This window comes from Lithobates pipiens, unplaced genomic scaffold (genome assembly GCF_037356315.1).
Source record: "Lithobates pipiens isolate NorthernLeopardFrog02 unplaced genomic scaffold, aLitPip1_a1.2 Scaffold_8, whole genome shotgun sequence".
NCBI classification, from domain to species: domain Eukaryota; kingdom Metazoa; phylum Chordata; class Amphibia; order Anura; family Ranidae; genus Lithobates; species Lithobates pipiens.
In genome coordinates this window covers 655,892,700-655,911,945 of record NW_027507903.1, presented here as the reverse complement: position 1 = coordinate 655,911,945, position 19,246 = coordinate 655,892,700, and the positions used below count along the sequence as shown (strand labels likewise).

At 46.0% G+C, this 19,246-nt stretch overlaps 1 protein-coding gene across 1 annotated transcript in view; it reads left to right on the top strand.

Annotated features, from left to right (window-relative positions):
• Positions 1-17,795: 17,795 nt before the first annotated feature.
• Positions 17,796-19,246, top strand: part of LOC143962477 (C-type lectin domain family 10 member A-like) — a 63,687-nt gene continuing 62,236 nt past the window's right edge. Inside the window, exon 1 of the mRNA XM_077471750.1 lies at positions 17,796-17,801. Coding sequence (XP_077327876.1) covers positions 17,796-17,801 — 6 coding nt within the window. The remainder of the gene's footprint in view (positions 17,802-19,246) is intronic.

The following is a 19,246-nucleotide window of genomic DNA, read 5'->3' as shown; positions in this document are numbered from 1 at the left end:
GTAGCTGGCTTCTTAGTCTGAAGACATGAGGGAAGGTAAGCAAACACAGGAAGATCACTGCATAACCATGACAGTACCCTCCCTCTTACGAGGCCTCCCCCTTCCCTGCCTGGGTCCAGGCTTAAAGGGAAACTCCAGATGGAACCTCCTTAACAGACAGGGAGCAAAGACCTCAGATGCAGTGATCCAAGACCTCTCCTCAGGACCCAACCCTTTCCAAAGTACGAGGTATTGAAGAAAGCCTTTACGGAGTCGGGAATCCAAAACTTGACTAACCTCGTATTTTAGATTATCCTCAGAGACCGAAACAGAGGTAGGGAGAGGACGAGGGGACTTGAGGACTAAAGGCTTTTTAGGAATGGGTAGGGGCATGAGAAGATCAGGAGTCTGAGCAGGGTCCCCCAGACCCTTAAAGATGAGTTGGGCATCCATAACCGGACCACCAGACTGGGCAGAGGTCAGTGGATCCCTGAGGTCAGGTTGGTTAGGAAGTGACATGTCACAAGAGTCAAGCTGGGTAGCTGAAACAGAAACAGAATTCAGAGAACCCTGAGAAAAAGATTGAAAACCCCTCCTGGCCGAATGAGGTATTCTATTCAAAGGAGGGATTGAGCCTCTTAAATGGTTTTGAACGGACATAGTAGCAGTAGGGTGAGGCTGGATCACAGAAGGTCCTGAACAAGAAGCAGGAAGCTCATTGGGCATGGGCTGGACTGGCATAAGTGGTGCAGAGGCCGACTGAATAGTATAGTCAGATGTAGCGACCATCGCATCACAAGGCATAGCGACTCTGGAACTTGCAGACAAGTTAACCTGGCTGTGTGTCCAAGGGAGATTCGGGACAGGTAAGGGTAAATGGTTATGCGAACTGGAGTGAATGATCGACTCAGGTTCATAGGTGGGCTCCTCATCCAGAGTACCACATGACCCAGAGACTGCACCAGTCCGACTATTGCAGAACGTATCGCAGGGATCGCTATATACAGCAGGAAAAGCAGAAGATACTGGGATGGTGGAAACAGGAAGTTTCTCCTTTGGGGTACCCTTGAGTAGGCAGGAAGAGGAACAGGAGGAACCCCAAGCCAGGATCTGTCCAGCAGACCAGTCAACGTGTGGAGAATGGAGCCGAAACCAAGGAAGACCTAATATGATAGGAGATGAAGCCTTAGGTAAAACAAGGAAGGAAATCCACTCCTGGTGGAGTGTCCCTACTGACATCTTAACAGGAATAGTCTGGAAGCGGATAGGGCCCTCTGGGAGGACCGTGCCATCAATCGCCAAGACCACCAATGGTGTTGTAAGGGGCAAAAGGGTAAGTCTCATGGAGGATGCAGTTTCCCAATCCATGAAATTGGCAGCGGCTCCGGAATCCAGATGTGCTGAGACCGAACGAGAGGAAGCACTGACATGAAGCAACACAGAAAGGAGAAGACGAGAAGGTGAAGGTGATATTTCAGGGTCTAATACTCCACCTTCCAGATGTATTAGCCCTGAGCGTTTTTCCGGACGAAGAGAACAAGAGTCACGGAAATGACCTTTGGCCCCACAATAGAGGCATAGGCCCAGAATTCTGCGCCTAGCGCGTTCTTCGGGAGATAACTTAGTCCAGCCCAACTGCATAGGTTCCTCGGTAGGCAGGGGGTGCTCCTCGGATCGAGGAGAAGGGACTGGGGACTCAGGCTGCCTAAAGAACGGGGAGTGCTGGCGTCTTTTTTCCAGGGCCCTCTCCTGAAAGCGAATATCGATCTGGTTACACAAGGTGATGACACTGTCCAGATCAGCAGGAAGGGATCTTCCTGCTAATTCATCCTTCACTCTATCAGAGAGGCCATGTAAAAAGGTTGCAACTAGGGCCTCATTATTCCAGCTCAATTCAGCTGTGAGGATACGGAACTGAAGAGCATACTGTCCCACAGAAGCGGACTCTTGACGGAGACGTAAAAGAGCGCTAGCCGCTGAGGAGACACGACCCGGTTCCTCGAAGATATTCCGAAAAAGTTTCAAGAAATCAGACAGGTTAGAAACCACTGGATCATTCAGTTCCCACAGAGGAGTGGCCCAGGCTAACGCCTCGCCGGACAGGAGGGATATGATATATGCGACTTTTGCCCGATCGGACAGGAAGTTTTGGGGCAGAAGTTCAAAATGAATTGTGCACTGGCTAAGGAACCCCCTGCAAGCCTTGGAGTCCCAAGAGAAACGGACTGGAGCTGGTAGTTGTAATGAATGTGTGGCTGCGACTGATGCGATAGGTGCAGCGGCAGATAGCGGTTGAGGTTGTTGAACCGGGGGCCCTAATGAGGCCTGAACCTGATCAAAACGGGATGCCAAATCCTGAAGGAATTGCATCACCTGGGTCTGATGCGATTCTTGGGTCTCAAGTCGCCGAACTAAGCTCTGCAATGGATCATCTGCAGGAAGCGGCACATCAGCCGGGTCCATGGCTGATCAAACTGTCAGGTCACCTTGAGGCGAGGTGACAGATGCACACCGTAGGGTTAGGGGTGCACCGCAAGGCTGTGGACCCTACGGCTGACTGCTGCAGATGGGGGACAGATCCCACTGGGGTAAGAGCGTAAGATTCCCCGGGGTGCGGAGTCTAAGAGCCAGCTGGTGTTCACCAGAGCCTCGAGTGGTGAGGATGGTCTTGGCTGCAACTGGCTCCAGGTCGCGACCCCCAGGGTCCCCCAGCTCACACCCACAGTAGGCAACAGGAGGATAGGGATGGTGAGGGACAAAGCCAAGGTCGGGGCCACAAGCAGAACAGAATAGTCGGGTACACGCCAAAAGGTCAGGGTCATAGGCAAGCAGGGATAGTCAGAACACGCCAGAGTCGGTAATGGAAATCAGTAGCAGAGCACACGACAGGAAACAGGAAGCTAATACACAAAGGCTACACAATGGTTGATCAGCACTGAGCCCTGCAGTGCACAGGTTTATATAGGGCCTGGGGTGGAGCCATGCTTAGAGGAGAGGTTATAAAAACCACCAGGTGGAAGTAGCTGGCTTCTTAGTCTGAAGACATGAGGGAAGGTAAGCAAACACAGGAAGATCACTGCATAACCATGACACACAATCATCCTACTCCTCGTCCTCTTCCTGTGTGATGGGTGGGACAGCAGGAACACTGTCTGGATAAAGGGGGCCTCCTTTTCCTGCCTCTGTTCTGCCTTAAGTGCCCTGTCCATTATTCCACGCAGCGTATGCTCCAACAGGTGGGCAAGAGGTACAGTGTCACTGATACATGCACTGTCACGGCTCACCATCCTTGTGGCCTCCTCAAACGGTGACAGGACAGTGCATGCATCCCTGATCATGCCCCACTGGCGTGGTGAGAAAAAACTGAGCTCCCCTGACCCTGTCCTGGTGCCGTAGTCGCACACGTACTCATTGATGGCCCTCTGCTGCATGTGCAGCCACTGCAGCATGGCCAACGTTGAGTTTCACCTGGTGGGCATGTCACATATAAGGCTATTCTTGGGCAGGTTCAACTCCTTTTGGAGCTCAGCCAGCCGAGCACAGGCATTAAATGATCGGCAGAAATGCACACAGACTTTCCTGGCCTGCTTCAGGACATCCTGTAAGCCCGGGTACCTGCCCAACAACCACTGCACCACCAGGTTAGGACATGAGCCACACAGGGCACATGGGTCAGTTGTCCCTGTCGGAGGGCGGAGAGGAGGTTGGTGCCATTGTCGCAAACCACCAATCCTGGCTTAAGCTGGCGTGGCGTCAACCACCTCTCTGCCTGCCCCTGCAGACAAAATATCTGCCCCAGTGTGGCTCCTGTCCCCCCAAACAAACCAGCGCAAGCATGGCATGGCATCGCTTTGCCTGCATACTTGCGTAGCCCCTTGAACGCCTACGGAGCACCGCTAGTTCCGAGGACAGAGCACTGGAAGAGGACAGAGCACTGGAAGAGGACAGAGCACTAGAAGAGGCCATGGGGGAAGAAGAAGAGGAGGGGGTGGAGGAGAGAGGTGTGTCCAGCGAGGCAAGGACATTGCTTTCCACATGTCGGTAGAGAGCCGGATTTGCCTTCCGTGAGAAAAAGTGGCGTTTGGGGACCTGCCACTGAGGAACTGCACATTGCACAAACTCACGGAAGGGGGCCGAGTCTACCAACTGAAAAGGTAGCAGTTGAAGTGCTAGCAATTTAGCCAAGCTAGCATTCAACCACTGGGCATGTGGATGGCTGGGAGTGAACTTCTTTCTACTGTCCAGCAGCTGGGGCAGGGAAATTTGCCTACTACAATCGGACGTGGGTGTACTTCTAGCAGAGTGCCCACAAGCATTTGGCTGTGACACACCTAATTCTACACCTTCATTCCCCTCAGAGCGGTTTCAGAGAGGACTGAAGGTCTAGTGGGGTTGGAGATCCCAGCTGATGAGGAGCAAGGAGAGGTCCGCTTTGTTCTTTAGTGTGGGTCTTTGAGGTACGCTTGCCAACGAGCTGCATGGCAGGACAACATATGTCAGGTCAAGCATGTGGTGCGTGTGATTCAGTTGGTGTGCTGCCCCTATGCTGGCCCCCGGGGGGGGATCCGGCCACATTGGAGATGTGCCTCCTCCTCCTCTCTCCTCTCCTCTCCTCTCTCCTACCAGGCACCCACGTGGAGTCAGTGTCCTCATCATCCCCTACCTCTTCATTGCTGGAGCAAACCTGGCAGTATGCTGCAGCTTGTGGAACGTGTTAGACTGAATGCTAGATTGCTGTCCTTCTTGAGCATCCCCTCTCTCTGCGCTCATGCTACAGCCTTAATCTAGCTGAGTATCATCATCAGAGCCTACAAAACACTGGGCATCCTCCTGGAGCATGTACCCAACACTGTGCTCAAAGAGATCAGGGGACTCCTCAGGAGGACGTGGTGGGTCTAGGGAAGGAGTCACTGATGATGACATTGAGACAAGGGATGAGGATGCATTTTCAGCTGCTTTGCTAGTACCCTGAGCCTGGGTGAGAGAAGATGAGGAGGATGAAGAGGGCTTGGTCATACACTCTACCAAGTCTTCGGCATGATGCGGCTCAGCACGTCCAGCTCCCGAAAATAAGGACAAGCGTGTCCCATGGCCACGTGCTGATGATGATGCACCGCGTCCACGACCAGCACTGTTGTCTCTAGACACAGAGCCTGCTTGCCCTCTTTTATCAGCTCGTGCCTGTCTGTCTCTCCTTGTTGGCCTTCCAGAAATGGTAATGGCCTGAAAGGAAATGGGAAAACCAGCAATTGGGTAGTGTATATTCTGCTGGAGGCACAAAACACCCACTAACTCCTGCAGATGCCTTTATTATAGAACAACAGGAATTAAAGGGTAGATACCGGTGTATACTGTGCTGTGCTGGTGGCACACAACACCAACTAACTCCACACAGATGGCAGATGGTTCAATTAGAGAAGAGCAATAAAGGTAGATACAGGTGTATACTGCACTCAGGGCACACAGACAACACCCAGAAACTCCTGCAGATGGCTGGTAGCTCAATTACAGAAGAGCAATATAGCTATATAGGTAGATACAGGTGTGTACTGCACTCAGGGCACACAGACAACACCCAGCAACTCCTGCAGATGGCTGGTAGCTCAATTACAGAAGAGCAATAAAGCAAAATAGGTAGATACAGGTGTATACTGTGCTGAAGGTACACAGCCACTAACTGCTGCAGACTACACAAGGCCGCCGCGCTGGCGGCCTTATATAGTGTGGGGCGTGTACTACACAGCCTGAACTCGCTGCCAGCACTGTGATTGGCCAAGCATGTGGGGTCACAGTGCATGCTTGGCCAATCATGAGCCAGCAATGCACTGCGATGACGTAGTGCATTGTGGGCCATGAGCGCCACACGAATTTGGCGTGTATGGCCCACAAAGTTCTGGCTTCAGTGAACAGCCGGTGTTCAAGCTGAACATGCAATCGACTGGAACACCAAGCTCATCCCTACTCCCAGGTTTGGTGTGCATTTGAGAGTGGATAGCGTGGGGACAGGTTAGGGACAGAACTAGTGGCAGGAAAAAGCTCCAGGCGAGGAGGGAAAGTGTAACTTGCAACTTCTCTGGACATCTTTCCACTTGGGCACGAGGCTCTGCCCCTCCTAACAGGTGCTGTCAGTTCGGCTGTAACCTGCTCTCTACATGCTGTTGGGACCCATGACTGTTCCCGGTTGGGCCGTCTTCCCACCGGGTTTATTGTAAACTGTCTCTGCATTGTCTCAATACAAATTCTTTTCATCGCACTTAAGACTGTGTGTGTTATTACCGAGGCACCACACTGCACCCCATCTACATACAGATAAAGATAACAAATTTAGTAATATTGGAAAATGTAACAAGAATACTTAGTTATAGATGGTTTTTCACCATGGAGTCCCATATCTTTATGGCATGGCACGATGATCAAGCTAGACGCGTGCTCGCCCTAGTACAAGGCCCACTGGGATTGATTTACTAAACCTGATGTATCTCTGCTTCTAGGTTTTATTGTCAAAGCTTAACTGAACAAGCCAACATTAGAAGCTGATTGGCTACCATGCACTGCACCAGATTTAAAGAGGAGTTTATGTAACACTTTTCCAGACTCTGGTAGGTTACAGTCTCGTGGAAAAACATAGTTTTGAGGCTTCTGTTGGTCAAAAGAGAAGCGGTAGAGAAGTGATGCATTTCAATTTTTTTAGTCCTCAACACCCAGGGTTGTGAGCTTCCACATCCCATCGGCAGCGTCTGCATCATATGGTGGGAGATTATCTAGGGGTGAAAACAGACATGGAGAGCTTTCCAGTAGATGATCCACTGGGTTACTGGGTCATGAGAATAGACCACTGGTCAGAACGTGCCCAGGATGCAATTGAGCTGCTAATATTTATTTATTTATGCTGCATTGCCATTTGCACATATTTATACATTGTTTTTGCACATTGCCTATTTGCACGTATTTTCACATTTTCAAGAAGCACATTGTATTGAGTTTTAAGGAGCACATTGCATATATTCATCGTCGAAAGATAACTGTACATTTAATTAAGGTTGGTAAGAGCGCACCAATTGTTCACAATTTATTGTTTACATTTATCACTTATCTCTTGAGTGTGAGAGCACTTATATATTGGTTGCAGCTTTATCATTTAGGTATCTTGTTTAACCACTTACAGACCGGACCATTTTGCTGGCTTAAGACCAGACCACTTTTTGCGATTCGGCACTGCATCGCTTTAACTGACAATTGCGCGGCCGTGCGACGTGGCTCCCAAGCAAAATTGACGTCCTTTTTTTCCCACAAATAGAGATTTCTTTTGGTGGTATTTGATCACCCCTGCGGTTTTTATTTTTTGCGCTATAAACAAAAATAGAGCGACAATTTTGAAAAAAAAACGCATTATTTTTAACTTTTTGTTATAATAAATGTCCGCCAAAAATATATAAAAAAACATTTTTTTTCCCTCAGTTTAGGCCGATACGTATTCTACATATTTTTGGTAAAAAAAAAAACAACAATAACGATTATTGATTGGTTTGCGCAAAAGTTATAGCGTTTACAAAATAGGGGATAGTTTTATGGCATTTTTATTAATAATATTTTTTTTTTTTTTACTAGTAATGGCGGCGATCAGCGATTTTTATTGTGACTGCGTCATTATGGCGGATACATCGGACATTTTTGACACATTTTTGGGACCATTGTCATTTATACAGCAATTACTGCTATACAAATGCAGTGATTCCTGTGTAAATGACACTGGCAGTGAAGTGTGTCCTAGGGGTGTGTTACTAACTGTTGGGGGGACTGGGCTTTCCTTTAGTGAATGCTGATCTCTGATCCAATCACATGGAGCAGAGATCAGCATCACTTGTTGCTAGGCAGAAGGGGGAGAAGCTGTTTACAAAGGCATCTCCCAGTTCAGCCGCCCCGTGAGACGATCGCGGGTATGCCCGTGGCGATCGAGTCCGCGTGACCCGCGACCCGAATCACTGGGGTCCTGACCGGAACGCAAGCGTGTGTACGCTGTTGTTCCTGTCTGCTAGTTGCCTTGACCTCTGCCTTATCCCTTTACTATCCTTGTCGTTCCAGCCTGCTGTTTCCTTCTCCTGTAGTCTACCGTGAGCGTGAGCTGTGAGACCCTAGGGGCCGCGACCTCTAGCCAGACGGCAGCGAAGTCCATCCTCACCACTGGAGGCTCTGGTGAACACCTGCTAGCTCTTAGACTCCGCACCCTGGGGACTCTATGCTCTAGCTCCTACTGGGATCTGTGTTAGTGATCCAGTAGACCTGCTTCCTGAATCTCCCTGGGTACAATCCGCAGCAGTCAGTCCTGTTGTGCTTTTTAAGGACAGTTTCCTGCACAGTATTTATTAAGTAATTTTTAACGAAGATATTTTTAAGATACAAAATCAATCTATATGACACAGTCTATACATGTGAAACTTATTCACGGAGACAAGTGATCATACAAAATAGTTACATTTATTGGTTGACAAAAGACAAATATTTACATGAAATTAAAATATCGATTGAGTCACATGAACACCTTGACAATTAATGGAAACACCCGTAAAATGGGAGTGTCGTACTTTGGACTTAATTATCACCATTATCACTTCTCGGTAGAATCAATAACCTATTGATAATTGACAAGTAAACAGAACGTCTGTATTTAACACGTCCAACCATTACTATACTGCAGGTAAGTAAGGTGAAATAAATTAGACTTTTGTTTGTCAATAAAATTGGCATCTATGCAAAAATAAATTTATAATGAAAAACGTAATTTAGAGAAAAAAAGTCTAAAAGGCGGTTATTGATTCGGGAGAATGATTTTCAATAATAGAATATTCAAAACATCAATATTTAAGAGAACATAGAAGATATTATCAACAAAATATTTACCCATTCCAAATGGCTACTAGTCTGGATTGTTGGTTGCCAGGATTTTTAAGATGGCTGCCATGGCTTTCAACATGGATTCTCTTACAGAGGAATTACTTTGTGTGACCTCTGAGTTCCAAGGAGCAGGGATCTTTGTGAATGTAAAAATATGGATTCATGCATGGTGCATGGGTGTCAGTTTGTCTGGGGGTCTCCCAGTGCCCCCCCCCCCAGGGTGTGTCCCTGAGTTCTCCTTTTTTTTCAGGGTGGATCCCCTGAGCTCTCACCTTGGCATCTTTTTTGTTTCTTAAATATCCTCTTGAACAATAAGATCATAAAATTATAATAAGTTCTGCCCAAAAGGTAGGTGTTCCCTCCTCATTGGCAGGCAACATGTAATGGTTAACTTTCCCAGGAGTCTAATGATTTTAAGGTAATAGCACCTTCAACCACCAGGTGTCTCACATGTGTTTGGTGTTTATCTCTTTAAGTTAATATATTTTTTTATTTTTTTTTAATATGCATTCATTTTTATATATTTTCTAACGAATATATCTCTATTGTTCAGGTATCATAGTAATCAATATAATAGAAAATACGCTTAACATAATTTTGAATAATCCCCATTGTATAAAATGGTTATATATATGTACAGTGGTGTGAAAAAGTGTTTGCCCCCTTCCTCATTTCCTGTTCCTTTGCATGTTTGTCACACTTAAGTGTTTCGGAACATCAAACCAATTTAAACAATAGTCAAGGACAACACAAGTAAACACAAAATGCAATTTGTAAATGAAGGTGTTTATTATTAAAGGTGAAAAAAAATCCAAACCATCATGGCCCTGTGTGAAAAAGTGATTGCCCCCCTTGTTAAAACATACTATAACTGTGGTTGTCCACACCTGAGTTCAATTTCTCTAGCCACACCCAGGCCTGATAATTGCCACACCTGTTCACAATCAAGGCATCACTTAAATAGGAGCTGCTTGACACAGTAAGGTCCACCAGAAGATCCTTAAAAGCTACACATCATGCCGAGACCCAAAGAAATTCAGGAACAATTGAGAAAGAAAGTAATTGAGATCTATCAGTCTGGAAAGGGTTATAAAGCCATTTCCAAAGCTTTGGGAATCCAGCGAACCACAGTGAGAGCCATTATCCACAAATGGCGAAGACATGGAACAGTGGTGAACCTTCCCAGGAGTGGCCGGCCGCCCAAAATTACCCCAAGAGCACAGCGACGACTCATCCAAGAGGTCACAAAAGACCCCACAACAACGTCCAAGGAACTGCAGGCCTCACTTGCCTCAGTTAAGGTCAGCGTTCATGCCTCCACCATCAGGAAAAGACTGGGCAGAAATGGCCTGCATGGCAGAGTTCCAAGGAGAAAACCACTGCTGAGCAAAAAGAACATCAAAGCTCGTCTCAATTTCTCCACAACACATCTTGATGATCCCCAAGACTTTTGGGACAACATTCTGTGGACCGATGAGACAAAAGTGGAACTCTTTGGAAGGTGTGTGTCCAAGTATATCTGGCGTAGAAGGAACACTGCATTTCATAAAAAGAACATTATACCAACAGTAAAATATGGTGGTGGTAGTGTGATGGTCTGGGGCTGTTTTGCTGCTTCAGGACCTGGAAGACTTGCCGTGATAAAAGGAACTATGAATTCTGCTGTCTACCAAGAGATCCTGAAGGAGAATGTCCGACCATCTGTTCGTGTACTCAAGCTGAAACGAACTTGGGTTCTGCAGCAGGACAATGATCCTAAACACACCAGCAAGTCCACCACCGAATGGCTGAAGAAAAACAAAATGAAGACTTTGGAGTGGCCTAGCCAAAGTCCTGACCTGAATCCTATTGAGATGTTGTGGTATGACCTTAAAAAGGCCGTTCATGCTCGAAAACCCTCTAATGTAACTGAATTAGGACAATTCTGCAAAGATGAGTGGGCCAAAATTCCTCCAGGACGCTGTAAAAGCCTTATTGCACGTTATCGCAAACGCTTGGTTGCAGTTGTTGCTGCTAAGGGTGGCCCAACCAGTTATTAGGTTTAGGGGGCAATCACTTTTTCACACAGGGCCATGATGGTTTGGATTTTTTTTCACCTTTAATAATAAACACCTTCATTTACAAATTGCATTTTGTGTTTACGTGTGTTGTCCTTGACTATTGTTTAAATTGGTTTGATGTTCCGAAACACTTAAGTGTGACAAACATGCAAAGGAACAGGAAATGAGGAAGGGGGCAAACACTTTTTCACACCACTGTATATTGTCCAAAAAGTCTTCACTTGAGCACAACGGGGTTTTCTAGTTAAGGGTTATTTCCATGTGATCATTCCCTATGCAAGTTTGGTCTTCTCAATCTAACCAACAAAGATAAGTACACATCTTTTTGTTTGGTGACAAAAGCTACCATTGTTCCAGTCTCTTGTTTCAACACAGGGTTTGTAAAAGTTACAGATAACTAATCCCCTGCACATTTGGAAAAACAAAAAAGTGTGAGGTCATATATTTTGTTTTAAAAGTCTCCAAAAGGGTAACAGTTCAATAATATTATAGTTCATCCACTTTTTAAGGCCTACTGAAATCTCTCATCTCTGCCATTGAATATTAAATGTATTTCTTCATAAATTCACAACAGTCCTAAGGTCCACTACCTTAGCTGTGCACTTCCGACTCCTACGGAGTGCATCTGTTACCTGGTCTCAGGTGATCTGACAACCACATTATAAATGTACACATACACCACAAAAAGGGGCTGCCACATCCCAATCCCATACTTAGTTTCTGTAACCCCCATATATCTTAATTTTATATCTTTCCCTAATCAAAAGCTGTTTTTACTCCACCTCTTCTTATACTAATAATCATACACAGAGATGGAATATAACACCAGCTCAGTATAATACAATTCGAATTACCTAGCTCGGATCATAAAGAGGTAATAATTATAGGAAAATACTAATCTTATGTGCACACACCCCCCAGGGTGCAGAGTGTTCCCAAAAGGGCGCCAGGAGGGTGGAGAGGCACGGCAATAAGCGTACAAGAAATGAATCCTGATTTTATTGCTGTGCCAAATCCCAAATGTCAAGTATGTACCGAGGCTCCCCCCCCCCCCCCACTCCACGAGGCTGCATTGATTGGCAGTGGGGAAGCATTGATGGGCACAGCTGAGACTGTATTTGATGGGCACAGGTGAGGTGGAATGGATGGGCACAGCTGAGGCTGCATTTTGATGATCATCAAATTCAGTCTCAGCTCTGCTCATCCAAGCCGCCTCACCTATGCCCATCAAATTTTGATGGCCACAGGTGAGGTGGCATGGATGGGCTCAGGTGAGACTGTATTTGATGGGCACAGGTGAGGCTGCGTTTGATTGGCACTGGTGAGGCTGCATTTGATGGGCCCTGGTGGGCTGTGTTTGATGGGCAATTCATTAAAAAGGTGGGGTATACATGGGCAGGACAAAGGGGGTGGAGTCTAGCACAGCTGGTGCCATGATGGGACCCCGGGTGTCAGAGGTAAGAGAGGATTCACAAAGTCGAGGTAATCAGTGGGGTACAGAGTCTGTTACTTACGGGGGTACTGCTACATGTGCTATACAGTATGTTCCTGCATAGTCTTCAGTTGTACACCCATAGACTGTCCTAGTCTACAACTACTTGTGCTATATGTTCCTGCATGGTCTTCATCCATACACCCATAGACTTTTTTAGTCTACAACTACTTGTGCTATATGTTCCTGCATGTTCTTCATCTGTGCACCATAGACTGTCCTAGTCTACAACTACTTGTGCTATATGTTCCTGCATGGTCTTCATCTGTGCACCCATAGACTGTCCTAGTCTACAACTACTTGTATTATATGTTTCGGCATGTTCTTCATCTGTACACCCATAGACGGCCCTAGTCTACAACTACTTGTGCTATATGTTTCTGCATGTTCTTCATCTGTGCACCCATAGACTGTCCTAGTCTACAACTACTTGTGCTATATGTTTCTCCATGGTCTTCATCTGTGCACCCATAAACTGTAATTGTCTACAATTACACATGCTATATGTTCTTGCATGGTCTTCATATGTGCACCCATTGACTGTCCTAGTCTACAATTACTTGGAATTACTTATGATAAATTTTCTTACATGGTCTTCAGCTGTGCACCCATGGACTATCCTAGTCTACAACAACTTGTGCTATATGTTCCTGCATGGTCTTGAACAGTGCACTCATAGACTGTCCTAGTCTATAACTACTTGTGCTATATGTTCCAGCATTGTCTTCATCTGTGCCCCCATATTGATGATGATGATGCTGATGATGATGATGATGCACATGATGCTTACGTCAGTTGAACACCTCTGATCCCCACCACTAAAATGTAAACAAAGGGGTGAGGTCTAACAGGTATCAGGTGGCCAAATATGGACAAAACCATATTTGGTCAATAATCTCACGGGGATCCCATGATCAAGTATGGTCAAGTACTTTGGCCAATGATGTCACCCAGTAGACCCCGCCTTTTGTTTTCATTTCAGTGGTGGGTACCAGTGCTGTCATTCAGCTGAAGGAAGCTTGTGGAACTAACATGTGTTGGCTGAATTTTTTTTTGTACATTTCAAATGGGTCAGTGGGTTCCCGTGAGGTTGCCTGAGGGGACCCTCTAAGCCAGACCCGAGGGACTTTGCATGAAGTATGGGGGGAACCTCACATCCTTTTTTAAAATTTTCTTGTGAGGTCCCCATTATCACCTATAGAACACCCTCTTTTAGGATAAGGTTCTGGTACAGATGAATGGAATCTCTGGATGCTGGGAGCTGTCATTTTTCCAGCAATTTATTTATACGTTATTCTTTCTAGATGTCAGGCAGAGTAAGCCCCCCCCCCCCCACAGTTTTTCTTTTAAAGGACTATTGGACTTTTAATGCTTTACTTTAAGCAGTTGTAAAATTGCTGCTTCTGCCAGACTGATTTAAAAAAAAAAAGATTGCTCTGGTGTATGTTCCCAACCGCCCCGGCCCCCTAGTCAGTTGTTTGACAATCCCTTGCCTAGAAAATGTACAGAACCTTTTATTAGCATTCGGCTGCCATTGACTTCAGTGGGGTTTGGTTCAACACCTGAACTTTTCTCATGTGTGCTGCTGGAACCAAACCCAAGTTCATTTAGGTCATCGCTATTCCTGACACCAAGAATGGGATTATAACCTTCACAACTCCCATCATTGTTTTTGGACAATCAACATCTACCTTCCCATGATGATTGGATGGAGGTGTTGGCGCTCCCTGTGTGGAGAGAAATGTTGAGGGATGTTCCTGACACTCAGAAGTGACTTGGAGAAGCTACCAGAGGTCTTCCATATTACAGAAGAAGTTCAGATAAATGTGACGACTACTACTATCTGTACTGATAATAATGTCCCTGCAAAATTTTGCCCCATTACCCCAGTTCAAAACAACCCGGATTTTCCTCTGGGCTTAACAAGAACCTTTGTAAAGACAGAATGGCCGTACGCAGAAATGCTAGCCAAACATTTTTTCCGTAGATGCCGCTTCTTACGCCAAACCGAACTTGTGAACTTGCTTGTTTCAGTTTTTGCCCTATATCCAGCTCAAACACTTTTTAGATGATCCAGCACATAGAGAAGGCTTTACCAAGAACCCTACAGTACTGGAATCTCTATGCTCATGCTCACCCCCCCAGAAGCATGTTATCTCAGCACTCTGTGCCTCATTATTTGAGAAAACGCCAACAAGCTTACACTCGAAACATGCCTATTGGGAATCGGTGCTGGGTATAGAGATAGAGGAGGGAGGTTGGGACAGGATCAATTTGTATCTCCACAAAAGTTCCAGTACAGGAAAATGGCTATAAATTGAGAACATGCTGGTACAGAACCCCAGACCTAATACATAAATTCTCACCTACTATGCCGCAGCAATGCTGGCAATGTGGCTGGGAGCCAGGCTTTTATGTGGACCATCTCTGAACCGAGTCCCCGGGTCTGCACACATTATAAGGGGTTCCCTCCATCCCTGATCAGAGTATGTGCATTCCAGGGTCTTTGCACCTTCTGTGTCCATTATGAGGGGTTCCCATATCCTTATGCTGAGTTCCTTGGTCTGTACACCTGCTGTGCCCATTATGAGCAGCTCCCACCATCCTTGTGCTGAGTTCCCGGGTCTGTACACCTGCTGTGCCCATTATGAGGGGCCCCAACCATCCCTGTGCTGAGTTCCCGGATCTGTACACCTGCTGTGCCCATTATGAGGGGCCCCAACAATCCCTGTGCTAAGTTCTTGGGTCTGTACATCTGCTGTGCCCATTATGAGGGGTTCTCACCATCTCTGTGCTAAGTACCCAGGTCTGTACACCTGCTGTGCCCATTATGAGGGGCCCCAACCATCCCTGTGCTAAGTTCCTGGGTCTGTACATCTGCTGTGCCCATTATGAGGGGTTCTCACCATCTCTGTGCTGAGTTCCCAGGTCTGTACACCTGCTGTGCCCATTATAAGGGGTTCCCACCATCCATGTGTTGAGTTTCTGGTTCTGTACACCTGCTGGGCCCATTATGAGGGGTTCCCACAATCCCTTCATGATTTATATTTATTTCATACAAAGCTGGGTGAGAACAGAGCTGGGATTATGACTGAGCGATCTCACTGCTGGCGAATGGACCATAAAAGAAGCCAGCCAGGCTCCTCCTGTAATAAAGACCCACTTTTGGTAGGACTGACCCATTATTGAAACTCTTTATGGCTGACAACATATTGTTTTTTGTTTCTTAGTGATATGTTACTTTCCTAATCATCACGTTTCTTTCCGCTGTGGTCTGTGGTTGAAGATACAGAAAATGCCAGTATGATGAAATCTCTCTTCTTCAGAAGTCTTAATCAGAAAACATCTGACATATGAGTTCCCTTCTGCACCCAAGCTTGGTGGGTTGGGAAGAATTTACATTTTTTTTGTTCTTATTTATTTTACATTTTATTTTTTTTATTTTTAGAGTGTTCTTATCATTTTTATTTCTATTACAAGGAATGTAAACATCCCTTGTAATAGAAAAAAAGCATGACAGGACCTCTTAAATATAATATATGGGGGGTCAAAAAGACCTCACATCTCATATTTATACTAAAAGGCAATAAATAAAATTTGAAAAAAAAAGATAAATGTTGCCTGTAAGAGCTATTGGTGGAAGTGATGTTTTGACGCTGCTTCCGCCCTGCATTGGTATGGAGCTGGGTGGGGGCCATCTTCCCCTCACTCACTCGTCTCCATACCAAGCCAGGGAGGGGACACGATCACCTCCCCTGCTTCCAACGGCTCCGGTAAGCGGCTGAGGGCATGAAATATGGCGGGGGGGCCCTCTCCTGCCGCCGATAAAAGTGATCTTGCGGCAAATCTTATATCTTTTATCTTGAAGTGGACCACCCGCTGAAGAAGAAGGTTATGGTAGCTAGCTGCTGCCGTAACAACAATGCTCCTCTTCAAAGTACCAATGTATAATGACGGCGAGTGGTCTGCAAGTGGTTAAATTGTATTTTTTCCTAAATCATTGCGTTTGGAAAACCGCTGTCCAAATACAGTGTAACTTAAAAAATTGCAACAAACACCATTTTATTCCCTAAAAAAAGAGTAATGTTTGGGGGAATCTAAGTAATTTTCTAGCAAAAAATACTGATTTTTACTTTACTGGTCCTTAAAACCACCTTAAGATTGCCCACAATACTTTTACTGTGGGTGGTGGGCACCATGGGCAGGCTCGGCAATGTATAAATTTGTTGGTTCGCACATGTGCACTTGTGCAGCCCCTGGGACATGCAGTGAAGCACTCCAGTAACTACTGTGTCCACCAGATTACAGTTCCCTGTACCTGGCAGCTTTGAGCAACTGGGAGATCCCATGATCCCAATGTATACACAACTATTATGAATGGGTTTCATTCATAACAGCTGTGCTTCCTGTAGAGGTGTTGTGATTGGCCCACAGCTATCACATGGTACCTGGGCCAATCCCAGCACCCTGTATCATGTGATTAGCTGTAGCCAATCACAGCATTTCAACAGGTGTTGTGATTGGCCCACAGCCATCACATGGTACCTCAGCCAATCACAGCACCCTGTACCATGTGATTATCTGTAGCCAATCGCAGAATCTCAACATAAAGCAAGCTGGCATTAATGGAAAACCCATTCATGAGAGTTCAAATGATTACTGTTACAGTGATTATCAAAATAAAAATAAAAAATCATGATCACTCCCCCAGAGTAGTACAACGTCACTATGGGGACATTGAACTACTCTAATGGAAGTATATATATATATATATATATATATATATATATATATATATATATATATATATGTGTGTTAAAAAAAATTATATATATACATTTTTTTGCATACAGTCGCCAGTTAGTATCTCTGATCACTGCCACACCCGTCATATGATGACGCTGAACTGCACTGGTGACAGTATGTAAAAAAAAAAATGAAAAAAAAAAACATATTTTACTTGAGGGGGGTGTGGCGTCCGATCTCCAAGATGGACGTGTGATCAGAGAGCTCAGCTCAACCGCCGGAGAGAACCGACCACCCACACACCCATCGGTGACTTTCGACGGAGCAGCCTCACTCGTTAGTTAGCGCTGACACCGAATCCTCCGCCGGTCATGCCAAAAAATAAAAAACATCCGCAAACTCCGCAGAAACTCCCAAACTTCTTTGGAACTGGCGGACCTCCTCTCGGCGCCAGAGCACGAGAGGATAGCTCCGCTCACCAGGCTGCGACCTTCGAGCAGGCCCCTTCGGATCAAATACATCCCAGAGCTGCCTCTTTTAGCGACACCTCCTCGGGGACTTCTAGCCCATCCACAAGGAGCCCGGTTAAGCAGAAGCTGAGGATCTCCTCACCGGAAGGCCGCGACATGGAGGTAAGTGGGTCCCCTGCTATAGGCCTCGCTCCACAGTCACACAATGCTGACCCCATTGCGGCCTATCCCACCTCAGACCGGCCCGTATCTGATACAGTATTGAAGGAGATGCTGTTATCCCTCAAAGCCTCCATACAAGCAGATATCTCTGCTGAACTCACTAACTGCCATAGGGAAGTTTTAGCTCTGGGCAACAGAGTGGATCAAGTTGAAAATACAATGGGGGAATACACCACTTCCTTTAATACCTTAGTGGAAGCCTACAAATCGCATGGAGAAGAAATAGCCTGGTTGAAAAACAAGGTAGCTGACCTCGAGGACCGTTCCAGAAGGTCTAAAATAAAAATCAGAGGTATCTCCGAGGCCATACCTTCCACCCAATTGTTACAGTATGTTTTTTACATTGTTCTCCACCATTATACCTACGTTATCCCCTCAAGACTTAACCATTGACAGGATTCACGGGATCCCCAAGCCTCCATTCTTACCTGATAGCTCTCCTAGAGATGTGCTACTAAAGATGCACTACTACCATGTCAAAGAACAAATCCTGGCAGCGTCGAGCAAATCTGAAAATAAACATCCACAATATGCAGAATTAATTCTCCTTCCTGACCTGTCACGGCATACCTTCCAACAACGTCGCAACTTAGCCACCATAACGAAGGCCTTGAGAAACCACAATGTCCCCCACAAATGGCGGCACATTGTCCATTTCCCATGAAGGGGCTACCCATATAATCTCTACCTTGGCGGAGGGGATCGCACTCTTGCGCCAATGGGGCATAATACCCCCGCAAGGCCTACTTGAACCACAAGTCACACAACTTGGCTCCACTCCTGATGAGTAGCAAGTGGTCTCCCGCAAATGGGCTACCAAAAAAGTCAACGATGGTACCACATAAACCATATTATAGTATATCCGGTTCTCTCCTCGGACACAAGGGCTGAACGTTTCCTTGCATCCCTTGTTATTTCCCCTGGATCATCCTACCTATGCAGTTACATCTGCATATGAATCGTTTTCAAGATTCTTTTCCTAATGTTTTCTTTATTTTTGTTTACCGTTACATTTTCAGTTTCTTTCCACTTAGCACCAGTTCTGCATACCTTCACCAGATGCCTCCTAGCTTAAAGCATCCAAAGATATGTTGGAAATACATCCTGAACCTGCCTTGCTCCAACCATTCCTCGGAGGACACAGTGAGTACGATCCTTCACAACGTACCATACTCATGTTAAATGACCATCACATGTGTGTCCATTAACGCCAGAGGTCTCAACCACCCTGCCAAGAGACACTCTCTGTGGTCAGAAGCCCAAAAAGCTGAAAGCTGATATCCTGTGCGTGCAGGAAACTCATTTCCAACTCAACAACTACCCTCCTTGTACACACAGAAACTACTCACATGTATTTCTGGCACCTAACCCGGAAAAGAAAAAAG